The 16,834-nt window shown below is 47.4% G+C and overlaps 1 protein-coding gene across 1 annotated transcript; it reads right to left on the bottom strand.

The window, feature by feature from the left end:
* Positions 1 to 496: 496 nt before the first annotated feature.
* On the bottom strand, positions 497 to 12,035 carry LOC129342392 (synapse differentiation-inducing gene protein 1-like). The gene is made up of 2 exons (XM_054998121.1): positions 11,807 to 12,035; positions 497 to 1,133 (listed from the first exon to the last, which is right to left on the bottom strand). Exons 1-2 carry the CDS (start codon positions 11,912 to 11,914, stop codon positions 981 to 983), a joined length of 261 nt encoding a protein of 86 aa, XP_054854096.1. The 5' UTR covers positions 11,915 to 12,035; the 3' UTR covers positions 497 to 980.
* Between the last annotated feature and the right edge of the window lie 4,799 nt (positions 12,036 to 16,834).

The following is a 16,834-nucleotide window of genomic DNA, read 5'->3' as shown; positions in this document are numbered from 1 at the left end:
TAACAGCTTAGATGAGACAAGGGGATTGCCAGGGCTCTGGGAGCAGGGCAAGGTGGCCCTGGAGGAAGCGGAGGGAAACCAGCGTCTCTCCACTGTGGCCAGCTTGCTCTTTTCCTGGGTGGCTGCCCTAGTGGGAGTTTCACCCTCTCTCCTCTGCAGCCCACTTGCTGTCCTCCCAGCAGCCACCCAGGTGCTGAGATGAGAGTGCGGAGACTGTAGAGAAGGGGGGGGGGTGTTGGAGGGAACAAACCCTCTACTACCATCCCTGGAATGAAGCCAGCAGCTGAGAGAGGTTTGCGGCTTACCAGTCCTCCAGCCCTTGCAGTGGCAACTGCGTCAAGGTCGAAACCACCTGTCAACCACAAGCTCTACTGGGCAAAGGAGCAAAGGAGGCACGCACACATACACCCCCCCCACCGCTTCAGAACTATCGTTTTCTCTCGTGCAATTCTGTGCTGATCCCATTAGTCAATTATATGACGAAAAACTCGTATGATTAATCGGCAAAGATTTCTTTAATGGGGTAGCTGCCCTACTGAAAGCATTACCACACTGTGAAAATCCACACACACCCCAGCAGCTTAGAAGTTCTAAAAACTATTTTTTTAAAAAAAGTGATGCCTAAAGGATAGAAAGCAAATATTTACAGCTGTTTTCATAATCCCAGGGGCAGAGTAGTGCACAATGACAGAAGTGTGACAAGTTGGCCTTATTGGCGTATAAATCGTTACGCTCTGATAGCACACGATAGGTAACTGCGTATTTTAAAAAGGCATGGCAAAGCGATTAATCACTTGACACAACAGATCAGTGACCCCACTGCCCACTGGAGAGGGCAGGCAGGCCCCTCCGTTGCAGTTTGGAAACAGTCCTCTTGCTGGCAGGTGGTCAGAACTCCCTGGATGGTTTCGCCAGGAGATACATGACCCGCCCAGGAGGGCCGGCGTGGCCCCACTTTCTGGGAGGCTGGGACGGAGCTCTCATGGTTTGTTCTTCAGCAAGACAACATAAATCACAATTGTTATGATGATGAAGATTGCTCCAAAGACAATCCCCATAATATTCAGCGTGCGAGCGGTGCGGGACGAACTGGAGGCCCGATCCACATCTCCGATGCTACTGGCATTTTCCACCTGCAGGGGAAGTGGAAAGTCATCAGTGGGTTATAACAGGAAGGGCTGGAGGCATCAGTGGGTTATAACAGGAAGGGCTGGAGGAAAGTTGGAAGCAGTGTCGGTGCATATATGGCCAGAGAGGCAGGAAAGAGCAAAGAAGTTCCTCTTTCACACTGACATAACCAGCGGATGAAATTCATTCGTGTTAGAAAGCCTATGCTCAAATATTCACTGTTGTGGCTTCCACTCAAGCTTACCAACCTCAAGATGAGTTCCCGAGTTCTCACTGAATTACAACGGATCTCCAGACAACAGGAGAAGAAACGGCAGCTTTGGTGGGTGGAGTCCAAGACACCATCAGTGCTGAGCTCCCTTCCCATCCCAAACCCTGCCCTGCCCAGACACTGGCCCCACATCACCAAGAATTTCCTCAACCAGAGCTGGGATTTGGAGACCCTGGCCCCACTTTGTCTGCCAGAAGCAGCAGCATAGCAGCACCCCCCCCATCTGCCTTTTGGTAATGCAGTGAGGCACATTGGGGAAGCTGTGAGCAGAGGTGGCGAGCCAGCAGCCACACTCTCAGCCCCTCTCCCCTCTACTAGGACAGGGCAGGGCACGAACCCACTGCCTACCCTCCTTGCCTTTCAGCATGGCTGCAAGGGAAGAAGGGAGAGGGCTGGGCTGAGACCTCTCCCACCCCACTGAGGGAGGGATGCAAAGAGCAGGCTCCCCATGGCCAGCAGCTAGGGCTGGGGACCCCTCCTGGGCTGCCACTGCAGACTGAGATGCCACAGGCGGGCAGGGGCAGACAGGAGGGCACAGAGCTGGCTGTTACCCATCTGTCTCTGGTGCCCTAGGTGATTGCTTAGGACTGCCTAGAGGATGGGCCAGCCCTCCTTACCTGAGAGGTCAGGAACAGTCCCACATTTATTTTGTTGGGCAGAATGTGAAAAATTGATTTTTCATGAGCATATTTTTATGAGGGGGATTAAGGATGTAGTGAATGGCCCTGGTCAGAAAAGGCGTATACAAAGGGGCCGTTTTCACACGTCTTACCTGCTGCCAGAACATCGCGCCAAACACCCGGAAGACCGCGTCTTCTTGCGCGAAATCATGGATGACAGCATCTTCCTGGAGCAATTTCGTGCAAGAAGACGCTGTCTTCTGGGTGTTTGGCGCGATGTTCCGGCAGCACGTAAGACGTGTTAAAACGGCCAGGGGTAGGGTTGCTCTTTATTGCACTGTTCTCTGTCTGCATTATCTCGTTTGTACTGTGTCGTTTTTGAATTTCTGGATTCCAGTTGCTCCATTGCTTATGGTACATGCTTTAATGTTTCTTTATTCCATTGTTTTCCTAACTTTGTAATCTGGGTTGAGACTCAGTGAGGAAAGGTGGACAACAACTACAGTAAATACATAAATATTGTACATTCAGCATATGCTGGAACAAGTCAATGAAGGGGAGGGGGCACGCAGAGCAAGCCCATTGGGCTGAATGTTCACAGGCAAATAGACAGCGCCCAGGGCCAGGCCAGCTATGCACCAAGGTCCCTGCCCCTCTGATCAGCAGTGTTCCAAAGGCAGCAATCCTGAACACTTTTTATTAACTGCAGAATTATAATCAGTGCAGTACCAAGGACTAGAAGGAAACCCAAGCGGTCATCAGGCCAGCCATCATGTGGTTTCCAGCCCCCTAATCTTGACCTAGATGGTGCACCCCTTACATTAACTGTCAGAAAATAGGTTTGTGCTCCTACAGAGATAAAGCAGTAGGAAAAGTATGTAGAAAGGGTTATAAATGGGTTTCAGTGAGCTTGAGTAAAATTGTAGCAGACATAGTAGCTTTGTCTGTTCAAGATTCAGCCTTTTTTTAAAAAGACTCCAACGCATGCAATTCATTCATGTTCTGGTATTTTTTTTAGATCAGGGACTTTAGCCACATTGTGCAATCGGCTGCTCTTGGGAGGGAACTGGCCAGCCATCGGGCAGCTCCAGATTTTAAACAAGGCTTCTGTTTCTTGAAGGTCAGCCAGGCCTGTTGCTCTGGCAGCAAGAACAACCAAGTGACTTCTTCATACTGGCGCCCTCTCAACACCAAGTGGACATTGGCCCATCAATCCAAGCTCATCTGTTCCCTCGAGACAATAATTCCAGGGGGAAGGCCCTCGCCCTCCTCTGTGTGAGCAAAATTAAGCAGAAGTCCAGTGGAACTTGGATGACTGACTACCTTTATTCCAGCAGAAGCTCCGGGGAGCCAGAGTTCACTTCATCAGATGTATGCCGTGTACATCCATTACAAGCAATAGAAAAGTGAGAGTCGAGAGACGCTATGCAGAGAGATTATTGTTTTAAACTGGCCTCTGTGGGAAACGTCTCCCCAATCTCATCTTTCTGTTGCTTGCAATTTTGATTATAAATATGTCTGCTATAGATGTTCACTCCATGCATCTGACGAAGTGAGCTCTACCTCATGAAAGCTTCTGCTGGAATGACCTTAAGGTGGCACCAGTTAGTTTTGCTACGGCAGACTAATACAAGCACGCTCCTGGAATAGTTAGCAAACCGGAGCACGATGGGTTGCAAATAATAAGTCAAGGCAGACGGGCACAATGTGGGCACAGGGAACCTGGAAGCCCCTGTTAGTGCCGGACTGCAGCTGCCCACCTTTGAACCGTGAAGCCGTGAAGCCCTCCATGCACAGCGTCATGGAGGGCGATCTAAACTCCCCTCTGTCTGGAGATCAGGGGGCGGGGCCACCAGCCATGTGAGCATTTTCGCTGAGGGCGATTTAAACTTTAAAAAACTCCCCCCCCCCTGTTCCAGCTGACCCCAAGTGATGTCATTGCACGGTCTTGAGTTCTACCACTGAGTTCCACCACCTCTTTCCCCAGAAAAAAAGCCCTGAATACGGCCGTATTATAATAGAATGGTCCAGGAGGGTGCTTTCTGGGAGAAAGGGACTGTGAGCAAGACCACTGTGTTTTAGGATGTATCATCCAGATTTCACTGCTGTTGCTGCATTGTTTTTCTCCTGATATAATGCTCTTTTTCTTTATTATATCTGCACTCTGTATCGTGTCTAATATGTGATGCCTACTTCTTTAGATTTCTGTAGCCCTGGTCCGTTGCTCATTGGATGTTTTGTCATGTTGATTGCATTGACTTACACCAAGCAACCTACTTCTAGTCTCAGAGTCTCACAAGACATCTTTCACAGGGACGCTCAGGTGACTTTACTTTCTGTGTGGTCCTTCTATTCAAGTGTACCCTGTCTCCCTAGCAGTGCGTGTGTATCCACAATGGGAGAACCAGTGTAAGATCTTTCACTTGATGCTACTCGTGTAAGACGTCTTGTGTAGCGAGACTCTCAGTGAGAAAGATGTGGTAAATATAGTAAATAAATCAACAGGCCTGGCAAGGTGACATCAGGTCACTCCAGATTTTCTGGCCTGCACGGGTCCGAAGGAATTGGCTGCCCAGATGTCTGGCATTCTTCTTGGCGTTCTTCCCGGACAAAGCTACTCATTCAAGATAGATAAAACAAAAGCCCAAATACACCAGACATTTGGCCATGAGTTGGGGCCAGAGTCTCCTGACCCGACTTGCATTTCTCATAGCCAGATGGCCGTTGCAGGGAATTTGACTTTGCAAGTATTTCAGGGCCCAATTTGGAGAGGAAGACATTTCTGCCTTCCCTTACCCTGCTGTTTTTCCAACCAGAAATGGCCTGGAGGGCTAATTGCCTCATAGCAGGGCTGCAAAGGCAGTAAGCAATATTCAGGGCATGTGACCCTCCCCAGGGGGCATATGATGCCCCCTGGGGTTGTTTTGGGTGAGGAAAAAGGTTTGGGGAAAGGCAGAAGCCCCTCCTCCCCCTGTCCCATGGACCTGATCCAGTCTGATCTCTACAGTGCTTGAAAAATAAGTTTCCCTTCAGCTGTTGTCTGCTATGAAGAATGCAAGTTGGGCCAGGAGAACCCTGACTGGAGTTGTGGCAAATTGTGTCACTAGGGCTGCCAGACCCCCGGTGGGGGATCCCCCGCCCCCGCCCCCACCCTCCCAACCCCCCCTACTTACCTGGCCAGCGGGGGGGGGCACCTTCCATGCGCACCCCCCTGTGGTGATGCGCACCCCCGTGCACAGCCGCCGCCAGGATCAGGCCTGTTTTGGCCTGGATCGGGGCCCCTGTGGAGCGCGGGAGCATTCCTGTGCTCTGCAGGGGCCCACAATGGACCCGATCCGCATCAAAATGGGCTCAATCCGTGCCAAAAGGGGCGTGGATCGGGCCCGTTTTGGTGCAGATCGGGCCTGTTTTCGGCCCGTTTCCTGCACTCCGCAGCAGCCCCCAACGGCGCAATCCAGGGGCTGCAGGAGTGCGCGAGTGCGCGCAAAGCGTGCGCACCCCCCCCCCGCCGGGAGATTGAGGGGGCCTGGCAACCCTATGTGTCACGTAGTATGGCCCTAACCTTCCAGATGCCCTGCTAATAACAACAAAAACAACAACATTTGATTTAGAGACCTTCCTTCAGGACAACTTAACACCCACTCAGAGCAGTTTACAATGTCGTTATTATCCCCACAACAAACACCCTGTGAGGTGGTTGGGGCTGAGAGAGCTCCAGAGAACTGTGACTAGCCCAAGGACACCCAGCTGGCTTCAAGTGGAGGAGTGGGGAATCAAACCCGGCTCTCCAGCTTAGAGTCCTGCACTCTTAACCGCTACACCAAACTGGCTCTCTGCTATTGTTTCTCTCTCCCCACCTCACCCCCCAAATTCCTGTCTTTTGAGTTTATATGTTGCACCGTGGGCGTTGGGAATATTCTGCATTAATAGCAGACATTCTAGTATTTGGCGTTACGTGGCTTGATAGCCTTTTGACTGTCTAATGGTGCAATCTTAAGCAGAATTACTCCAGTCTAAGCCCATTGATTTCAATAGCTCAGATTGGAGCAACTCTTCTTACTTTATTTATTTTATTTGGATTTCTATTCCGCCCTCCCCACGAAGGGCTCAGGGCGGATTACACCATATTCAAACACATTAAAATTAATTTATACAGTTAAAACCAATTTTTTTTAAAAAAATATTCATATATAAAAACATAGAAGTGCACTGTAAGTGTATTTTATTCTGCTTAAATAAACTACCCCTGCTTTCAGTATTCGGGATCTCAGTGCATTTCCCAGACTTGCGGAGGAAATTCGCCCCCTTTTGAACGATTGTATAGAATAGTGTGCGTGCGTGTGTCACTCACACTTCTCATGCCAGGTGTTAAACCTCAACCAGGCAATGTCTCTTCTATACTTGGCTTCTCCAGACTGCATCAATTGAAAGCATGTGCCGAATGCCCAGCATCAGGGAAAGGGTGGATGCGGATAACCTTGCTTGGAGGCCATGGGAAAAAATGGAAAAGGAAGCTGCTGGGAAGTTTGTCTCTTGACACACCTTATCTCAGATCCTTCCTAATGCTTTCTAGCTGGCCCCTGGCCTAGCGCTTCCCTCCCCACTTCCTGCCTTGGATTTCTGAGCCACTTCCTTTTTTGTCTGGGGGCCAAGCTACAAGTGACGAATGACACTTGAACGGCAAGTGAACAGACTCGCATGTATTCCACCCTGTTTACTTGCCCTCCACTTGCACTCCACTTGATCACGTAGTAAACAGGGAGGAATACATGCGAGTCTGTTCACTTGCCGTTCAAGTGTCATTCGTCACTTGTAGCTTGGCCCTGGGTGACCTCAATAAGAAAGTGGGGGATTTCAGCCTCTGCACTGACAATTAATGTGGTTTGGAGATTGATCTGGGAGGCGATGGGTCAAAGCCCTATGCTGCCAACAAGCCCCCTGGGTGATCTTAGGTCAGTCACTCTCTAACACCCTATCCCACCTTGCAGAGTTGCTGTGGGGAGGTTAAAATTTTATTTATGTACTTATTTATAGTCAGCCTTTCTTAATGAGAGCCAAACTACAAGTGACGCCTTACACAGGTTGGACACTTGTCAGCTTCCCTCAAGTTTTGATGGGAAATGTAGGCGCCCTGGTTTTACAGCTTGGCTTTCCATTACCATCGGGAAGGAAAATTCCACAATACTATAGTGCAACAGATTATAAATCTTTTCAAGTGATTTTAACAGTAATACATAATTACATCATATTACATATCATATCATTTTCCAACATTTTTCAGCAATCTTATTCATAATACATAGAAACAAGAGTCCTCTGCAAGAGGACCTGAGGGTGTGACAGCAGTGCAGCAGGAAAAGTCTTTAAAGACTCAAAATAACGTGTCTTCTTTAGCTTTTTTCTTTTTTTCTTTTCTTTCTTTCTTTTTTTTTCTTTTTTCTTTATAGAAAAAAGCTAAAGAAGAAAAAAGCTAAAGAAGACACGTTATTTTGAGTCTTTAAAGACTTTTCCTGCTGCATTGCTGTCACACCCTCAGGTCCTCTTGCAGAGGACTCTTGTTTCTATGTATTATGAATAAGATTGCTGAAAAATGTTGGAAAATGATATGATATGTAATATGATGTAATTATGTATTATTGTTAAAATCACTTGAAAAGGTTTATAAACTGTTGCACTATAGTATTGTGGAATTTTCCTTCCCGATGGTAATGGAGAGCCAAGCTGTAAAACCAGGGCGCCTACATTTCCCATCAAAACTTGAGGGAAGCTGACAAGTGTCCAACCTGTGTAAGGCGTCACTTGTAGCTTGGCTCTAAGACTCAAGGCAGATTACACAGTTTAAGTCAATATGAACAACATCTGGGGCATCCAATAAACAATACATTCAATGGAAATTTGAAAACAAGCAGAAATCTGATATGGAGCTGAAACAATGCTGAAATGGTTGAAGTATAAGTAATTTGGCAGGGGCCCTGAACTGGATAGCTCAGGAGAACTTAATCTCGTCAGACCTCAGAAGCTAAGTGGGGTCAGCCTTGGTTACTAATTGGATGGGGGACCTCTAAGGAAGACCAGGGTTGCGGAGGTAGCCAATGGCAAACCACCTCTGTTAGTCTCTTGCCTTGCAAACCCCACTAGGGGTCACCATAAGTCAGCTATGACTTGAGGGCAGCACGCACACACACACACACACATTAATGACATGGAGAAACTAACCAATAGGAAAAATAATTACAGAAAAAGTCAGTACACAGTTGTATAGTACACAGTCCCTATCCCTTTTCCAATGCATCTCTTTTAACTATTTCCTACAGTGCAACCCTATTATCTGTGTAAAAAAGCCCTCCTGAATAATGGCAGCATCTCAGTTAGAGATGTCAAGAATGATGAATCTTTACATGGCCATCTTTGATGAAGGCAGGGCTTTTTTTCTGGGAAAAGAGGTGGTGGAACTCAGGACCGCACAATGGCGTCACTTTGGGTCAGCTGGAACAAGGGGGGAGTTTTTTAAAGTTTAAATTGCCCTTGGCGAAAATGGTCACATGGCCGGTGGCCCCGCCCCCTGATCTCCAGACAGAGGGGAGTTTAGATTGCCCTCCATGCCGCTCAGCGGTGCAGAGGGCAATCTAACTTCCCTCTGTCTGAAGATCAGGGGGCGGGGCCACCAGCCATGTGACCATTTTTAAGCGGTGCTGGCACTCTGCTCTGCTGCGTTCCCGCTGAAAAAAAGCCCTGGATAAGGTCATATGGTCAGTACCAACAGCACAGCCCAAATGACCTTCATATAGCCTGTGTGAATCTTACTCTCTCTCTCTCTCTTTTTAGGGGAGGGGGTGCTATTTCCAGCATTTTACTTAGCACTTCATCAGTTAAAGTTGCCTTCATTTTCGCACAGGAATCTTAATTTGCCTTTTCGCCTCTCTCACACCATTTATGTCCAGATACATTATTAGTTCAACAGAAGCGGAATAGAGACATTTGTAATGCAAATGAGCATTCTGTCCAACTTCATTTCTCCCCATTCTTGTTACAACCTTAGCTTTACATCTCACGAAAAAGCCCAGTCCTTTATTTGTGCCCTCTTATGGCACACTAGGGGGAGCTCAAACTCTTGTTTTTTTTATTTTAAAAAAATGTGTGTGGGGGGGGGGAATTGAACTGAAAAGTTTTATAATATTACACTAACATAACTACCCTTTCTGCAGCTTCAAAATGTGAACTTCAGTTCAGTGGCATCGGGAATCCATTAGTCCCAAGATGTGAGACCATCCAGTTTCTCCAACTTTGTTTAAAAGAGCTGTTGGCAACTAGACTCTAGTCTGTAGATGTCCCCTGCAAGATGTTGCGTGTCTGCCTCCTAAACTGCACTGGTTAGCAGTGTGGGGATGGTGTGGGGGGGGGGTGGACAAGAGGGAAAGAGATTGGAGGGGAGTGTGTGAGCTTGGAAAGGTGGGTTTTGTCTCTGGTTTTCAGACTTCTCTGTTTATGTTTTTTATTCTATCCCCATCCCACCCCAACAAAACCAGCACCATTTAGAGCAATGCAAAGAAGAGAAGATGCAGCCCTTGAATGTGTAGGCACTAGGCGGTTTCTTGGAAAAATTAGGATCCCCCCCAACACACACACACGCACACCCGCCTACTTGTCAGAGAAGCTACCAGCTGAGGATTCAGAGTTCTTGCCCGGTTGAGCATGGAGGGAGGAAAGAGGAAGGCAGAAATCATACGGGAGAGGAAAAGCCAGCTAATGTCCTAGGAGATGACGGGCACTCACCCATCTACCATCTCAACACACACACACTCACTTGCACACACAACCCCGGCAGTCTCCTTATATGCCAGCATCAACTGGTATGTAAGCAGGCATATACTATTAATGTCGTTCATTTTTATATCCCATGCAGAAGCGGGAGAAATTTGGGAGAAAGCTGTAGCCCCCAACCTCCTCCCCACTGCCGCCCTGTTCACCCCCACACTGTCTATTGTGCCATGTACAGTCAGTTATTTTGAAGGCACCCCCATCATGCCCAAGGGGGTGGGGGAGATGGGAAAGGAAGGCGGAGGAAAGGAAAAAGAGTAAGGGGATGACGGATAGAAGAGTTTGCATGAACACAGTTCTCTTCTTGACAGCTGTTAAATTCTTGGGTGGTGTATATGGGGGGTAGATCCAGAGGAGTTAGTCTGTAGTTGCAAAATAGTAAAGAGTCCAGTAGCACCTTTAAGACTAACCAACTTTATTGTAGCATAAGCTTTCGAGAACCACAGCTCTCTTCATCAGATGCATCAATGCATCTGACAAAGAGACCTGTGATTCTCGAAAGCTTATGCTACAATAAAGTTAGTTAGTCTTAAAGGTGCTACTAGACTCTTTACTATGGGGGGGGGAAGGTTATCAGAATGATTCTCTTGCTCACAAGAAGTACAATCTCACAGTCTGGGACCCTGAATTTGAAGCAAAGCTCAAAATGCTGGCAAGTGTCTCAGCATCTTCACTGAAACATCTTGAGGATGTTTTGTTCCCTCAAACTTAGGGAGGGAGTGCAGCAAGACTTTTATATGCGCAGAAATGGAAGGTGCAAGAAATACCAACTATTGAAGACTGGATATATAAACTGCTGTACATGGCAGAAATGGATAAAATGACAAGAAAGCTGAGAGATCAGAATCTGGCAGAATTCTTTACTGATTGGGGAAGACTGAAAACATATTTAGAAAAGAAGTGGGACGTGAAAGGGGAACTATGGCAATTCGAAAATTATTAGAATGGGTTTCTTTTTATTGGAAGAGATGGAATCTTTACCATATGGAGTGAAGTATTAGCTAATTGTTATCTTAAATTTAAGTGGATTTGGAGTTAATAGATATTGGTAAAATTAATAAAGTAGATCTTTTATTTAATTCTTTAAATATATCTGAAGTTAACAGACAGTAATAGATAACAGATTTTAATAATGGATCTGAAGCTAACAGATAGAGCTTAGCTTAACAAAGCAGAATGTAAACATGATATAATGAGTTATAGAAAAAGGGGATAGATTAGGAATAGATTAAGATATAGGATTGGAAAGCTGTTGGAAGTCCTGAAAAAGGGGGGAGGGAAAGGGTGGGGGAAAATGATATCGAGATGTTATTTGAAAGTTGTATGTATTAATATTCTCACCTAATAAAATTGTTTCAAAAAAAAAAAAACCTTAGGGAGGGAGCATCTCCTAGGGATATGGCAAGTTATTTCAAATGGACTACAAAGCAGTTTTCTCTTTTTCCCTCCACCACTCTCCAGTGAATGTTTCAGAAAGAAAAATGATAAGATACACAATCTGAAAATAATCCCGTAGCTGCTTAATGCCCTTAATTTTTTTTACATCTTTTACAAATCACATCATCATTTATCCCATAAACTCTTCTAGAAAGCTTGCCACACACAGGTGGCCACGAATCCTCTTACGGTTGCCACACCAGGACTTCACATCAAAGTTCAAATGCTATTTTCCATTCTGTTCACCCCCACAAACGGGTAACAAATGTTTGCTTTTCAGAGAAGTTACAAAAGCCTGGATGGATAAAGAGACTAGCATTCAGCGTCCCTTTTTTTCTTTTTCTTTTTTTTCTGGTGGCTTAGGAGCCACCCAAAGGAGCGCCTCTTTGCACAGACGAGGCCATCAGTTCTGCAGATAACATGTGGAATCGACCAGTGTCCAGCGCTGCACATCATCTCCAACTGAAGCGCACCTTTAAGATGGCAATCCCCCCCCCTGCCTGAAAGGCAAAGGAATAAAGACCAGACTCACCCGAAGAGAGTAGATCAAAGCTGCTATTCCCATCGGCAAGCAGCAACAGAGCATGTTGAAGATGGACAGGCCGAGATAGGTCGGAATGTTTCTCTGGGATGGGTCCATCTTCCACAGTTCCCTGGACTCAAAGAGCTCTCTGTGGCGAAGCTTCGAGGTCTCCGAGAAAGAGAGGATTGCTGGCAAGCTTTACGGCATCCTGAGCACACTCCAGGGGGAGTAGCCCAGTCAACAACACCCTCCTTTTACTTTCCATCCCACCAACTAATGCAAGATCCTATAGCCGGGTTTTTCAAAAACATTGAATTTGCATGATGACTTTGGGCAGCGGAGAGGTGGTGGGTTGGGAGGGAGAGCAAAATGTGGTGTCTGCCGAGTGAGTCTGACCACGTTACTGGAAAACAGAGTTCTTACTTGCTGGTTCCTCTCCTCGCTCGGCTCCTTTTCTATCAGGTTACTGGGTGGCTGAAAACAACAGGCCTGGGCACCTGCCCGCAATGCCCTCCACTTCCTAGTCCTCTCTCTGGTGCCCTTGGTTGCCAAAAGCAGCCCCATTGAGAATATAATTGCTTAAAAGCACCCTTTGCTACCCCTGCGATGGTCTGCCACAGGTTCTTCATTCTTGTGGTCACAGATCCAGAGGAGTTAGCCGTGTTAGTCTGTAGTTGCAAAATAGTAAAGAGTCCAGTAGCACATTTCAGACTAACCAACATTATTGTAGCATAAGCTTTCGAGAACCACAGCTCTCGTCAGATGCATCATCAGCTTCGAGAACCACAGCTCTCTTCATCAGATGCATTGTCAGCTTTCGAGAACCACAGCTCTCTTCGTCAGATGCATCGTCAGATGCATCTGATGAAGAGAGCTGTGGTTCTCGAAAGCTTATGCTACAATAAAGTTGGTTAGTCTTAAAGATGCTACTGGACTCTTTACTTTCATTCTTATGGATTTTTTCCCACAACTGTTTCATGGTATTTTCTCAACAGGTGGCTTGCAATCCCTCAGGGCCATCCTAGCTCTCCAACTGGTTTCTCATCATTCTGATTTTCCTCCTTCCATTATCCCTGCATTTCTTCAAGCTCATGGTAGCCATGTTATTTTAGCACCCGACAGCCAGGTCAAATAAATACCCCATAGGAATAACAGCAAAGAGGACCCTTCTCAGGATGAAAGAGGTCAACCGCTGGCCTTCAGTACCTTGGGATCTGGTGCAGGAGCTCTTGAGCGCTTCTGGAAGATCCTGCCCTGAGGAATTTCTGCCTGATACCCAGTGGGCAGTCCTGGCGCCCAGAGCAGTCTGAGCTTCTGCAGACCCTTTCCTGGTGTGGGAAAGCAATTTATCAGTTATGCATTTGGCCTCTGCAGTAGCACTACCACTCCCTACTTGCAAAGTTCGTGCCAAACCTATACCCTGTAAAAAGGAAAAGAACGTTTTACTCATCTTCAGATGAATGGTTTTCAGACTCTCTCTCTCTTGACTGCAATGGAATTTCATGTTGCAAAAGATTCTGGTCTGGATTCTTCAGACAGTGACCCTGTTGCTCTGTAGGAAGAGACAACATTTTAAGATAAGCCCAATACGCCCCAGGACGTGGCTCAGTTTACTGGGAGCCAGAGGGAGGTGCCTGGCCGCCTGGGCCCTTTTTGCTACTATAGTAAAGAGTCCAGTAACACCTTTAAGACTAAACAACTTTATTGTAGCATAAGCTTTTGAGAACCACAGCTCTCATCGTCAGATGCATCGTCAGCTTTCGAGAACCACAGCTCTCTTCGTCAGATGCATCGTCAGCTTTCAAGAACCACAACTCTCTTCGTCAGATGCATCGTCAGCTTTCGAGAACCACAGCTCTCTTCGTCAGATGCATCTGGTTCTTGAAAGCTTATGCTACAATAAAGTTGGTTAGTCTTAAAGGTGCTACTGGACTCTTTACTATTTTGCAACTACAGACTAACACAGCTCACTCCTCTTGGTCTTTTTGCTACTGGCTCTGAGCGCTCCACGGGAGCCATGATTCGTCCCCCCTGCCCAGTTCATTGTCTCCCCTGCCTGGATGTCTCCATCATGTCTATTTAGCTTTCTGTGCTGTGGGGAAAGGACGGCTGGTCTACAGTTCTGCATTGCTTTGCATATTGTTGCTTACGGCCACGTCAGCTCAGGCAGGATCTCTCGCCTGTGGCCAGTGAGAGACTCTCCTGCACCTTCTTTGGTCCAGCCTCTCCTCTCCTTCCTCTCTCTCCCCCCTGCAAGAGTCCCAGCTGCCTCTGAACCTGCAGCAGACAGGGCTTGGGGGAACTTCCCAGCCAAGGGGCAATCCCCTTGCCAGCTGCCTTAACACCCAGGGGCAACTGAGTCCCAAAGAAGCCAATGGGAACAAAGCACAGTCTTGAACTGGAATGAGAAGGGCGCGGGGGTCCAAGACTAATGGACAGCAGGAGCCGTACAGATGCTGCTGCTTATTTGGGGCAGGGTCCCGGAAGGGTGCAAGGTGGAGGCCGATCTAGACATTTTCTGTGCAACAACTCAGACCAAGGAATGAAAGCAATGAACCAAAGGCCTGATACTTGCCTAAACAGAATTAAGGGGATAGCAGGGGGCTGAGTTTCAGCCCAGAACAAAATGACGCCCTCTGAATGTGATTTTGATCCAGTGTGATGACCACCTGGTCCAGAACATTCAGAGCGTTTTTACGTTTGCCACTGCTTCCATCGGTGCACAATTGAGCAGTGGAGGAAGATGGAGGAGCAAGAATGACAGAAATGCATCTTGCTGGGACCCAGAAGGGCCATTGGAGATGTTCTAGGAATCTTCCCCAATGTCTATAGTTTTCACCATAGAGATCAGGCAAAATCCTACATCGTCGGTGACGTTCCAGGTTCCAGCCGGAAATGACGCGGATGCATTGCTGGCATCCTGTTTTTGTATATTCTGTCCCCCCGAGTTTCCTGGAGGTTCCAGGCAGGTGTCTGTCAATCCTAAGCATTGTACAAATCCCAAAATACAAACCTCCCCTTCCACAGAGAAGTTGCTGCCAGGTGAGCCCAGCTTTGTTTCCCCTTTTGTATCCCACCTCTCACAACCATTTGTGAGGACAAATGGAAAGATACAGCTAAACACTTTCATTCTTCCCCCCTGTAATGGGTTGTATTCGGTATGAATAATTTGCATAGCACACTGTGAGAAGAGAGCGGGGAAGAGTTTTCTGTTGGGAGAGAGCATGGGCTGTGGCTTGTGGCTTCTGATGGATAGTTGTGGCTTCCATATGAATAAGTGTGAAGATATGACTGACTTCTGTGTGAATAAATGTGGCTTCTATATGAATAATTTGCATAGCACACCGTGGGAAGAGAGCTGGGGCTGTCTGTCTGGGCCGCGATAGAGACTAAAACTGATCGGTGCAGGTTTTATGAATTTCATTCAAGGCTCTCCACCACCCACCTGACCCCATTCAAGCAAATTGCTGAGCAGGACTGACAGGGCCGAAGCTCTCCTTGAGAAACCCCAGAGCAGCTTCTGTCTAGCTATTCCGTTTTGTCCTGCTCTTTCAAGGTGGTTCTCCACTCCCATGTTTTGCCCCACAAATGCCCTGTGAGGTATGTTACATCGAGAGAAGGTGACTGGCCCTCTGTCACCCAGTGAGATTTGAATCTGACCTCACCCGTCGCTCCAACCATTACACCACACTGACACATTGCTTTCATAATGCGGTGAGTGCAGCACAAAACTCTTTGCCAAAGCCTGCTTTTCTGCCCCAATGGGTCTGAGACCGCTGCAGCCCACGTCTCACCACCAGCAGGCAATATTCTGCCCTCTTCCATCGTCGAGGGGCTGCTGCTGGGAGCAAATCAGAGAGTTCTGTTGACCACCTGGGCTGATTCCAGACGGCCCTCTGCAATCCGAAACGTCGCGCGTTGTCACGCGTCGTCGCGCGGAAAACGCGAAATATCGCGTTTTCTCGCACGAGTTTGTATTCCAGCAGCTGCTCACTCACACTTACCATTTTCTAGATCCCAGAAAGTCTAGGCATATACATTATGCATGCCAAAAGTCCCTGTTTGGGAAATTAGATTCAAAGTAGTCACCCAGAGCTTTTAAGTAGATAAACGAGCTGCTCTAGGCCAGCCAATAATTCTCCTCTTGAACATAGTCTTGTGTGTGAAAGAAAGAGACATGGCAGGAAATGATACCACATCCCCCTTTCTCTCTTAGCTACTTAAAAAACTTCCATGACATCAGACATCTCCCCCATGCCGCTGGAAATGGGCCAACCTTCCTACAGCAGGCATCTGGAAGACAGAAGGCAAAACAGGTTTTGATCTACACTGACCTATGTCAAGTTTCAGGTAGCCATGTTGATCTGAAGTAGAACAGCAGGATTTGGGTCTAGTGGCACCTGAGAGACGGACAAGATTTTCAGGGTGTCAGCTTTTGAGAGTCAGGGCCAAGCTACAAGTGACGAATGACACTTGAACGGCAAGTGAACAGACTTATGTGTATTCCACCCTGTTCACTTGCGCTCCACTTGCGTAGTGGAGTGATCCACTTGCGTAGTGATCAAGTGGAGTGCAAGTGGAGCGCAAGTGAACAGGGAGGAATACACGTGAGTCTGTTCACTTGCCAGGCAAGTGTCATTCGTCACTTGTAGCTTGGCCCCAAGATGTTCATTTACAATTCCTGCCAAAGGAGGACCAGCGTGTTAAAGTTTCCCCAGTTCAGGGGCTTCTTTTCACACAGCACCTGTAGTGTAGAGTGCGAAGGATGTAGGGAATCACAGAACCACAGAGTTGGAAGGGGTCATACAGACCTTCTTGTCCAACCCCCTGCCCAATGCAGGATGAGCCTAAAGCATCCCTGACAAATATTCATCCAGCCGCTTCGTGAAAACTGCCAGTGAAAGGGAGCTCACCACCTCCCTAGGCAGCTGATTCCACCTCTGAACTACTCGGACCGTGAAAAAGTTTTTCCTAATATCCAGCTGGTACCTTTCTGCATGTAGTTTAAGCCCGTTGCTTCAGGTCCTATTCTCTGTT

The sequence above is a fragment of the Eublepharis macularius genome, chromosome 14 (assembly GCF_028583425.1).
Source record: "Eublepharis macularius isolate TG4126 chromosome 14, MPM_Emac_v1.0, whole genome shotgun sequence".
In the NCBI taxonomy this organism is placed as follows: domain Eukaryota; kingdom Metazoa; phylum Chordata; class Lepidosauria; order Squamata; family Eublepharidae; genus Eublepharis; species Eublepharis macularius.
The sequence above is the reverse complement of the archived record's forward strand: the minus strand, read 5'-3'. Positions and strand labels throughout refer to the sequence as shown.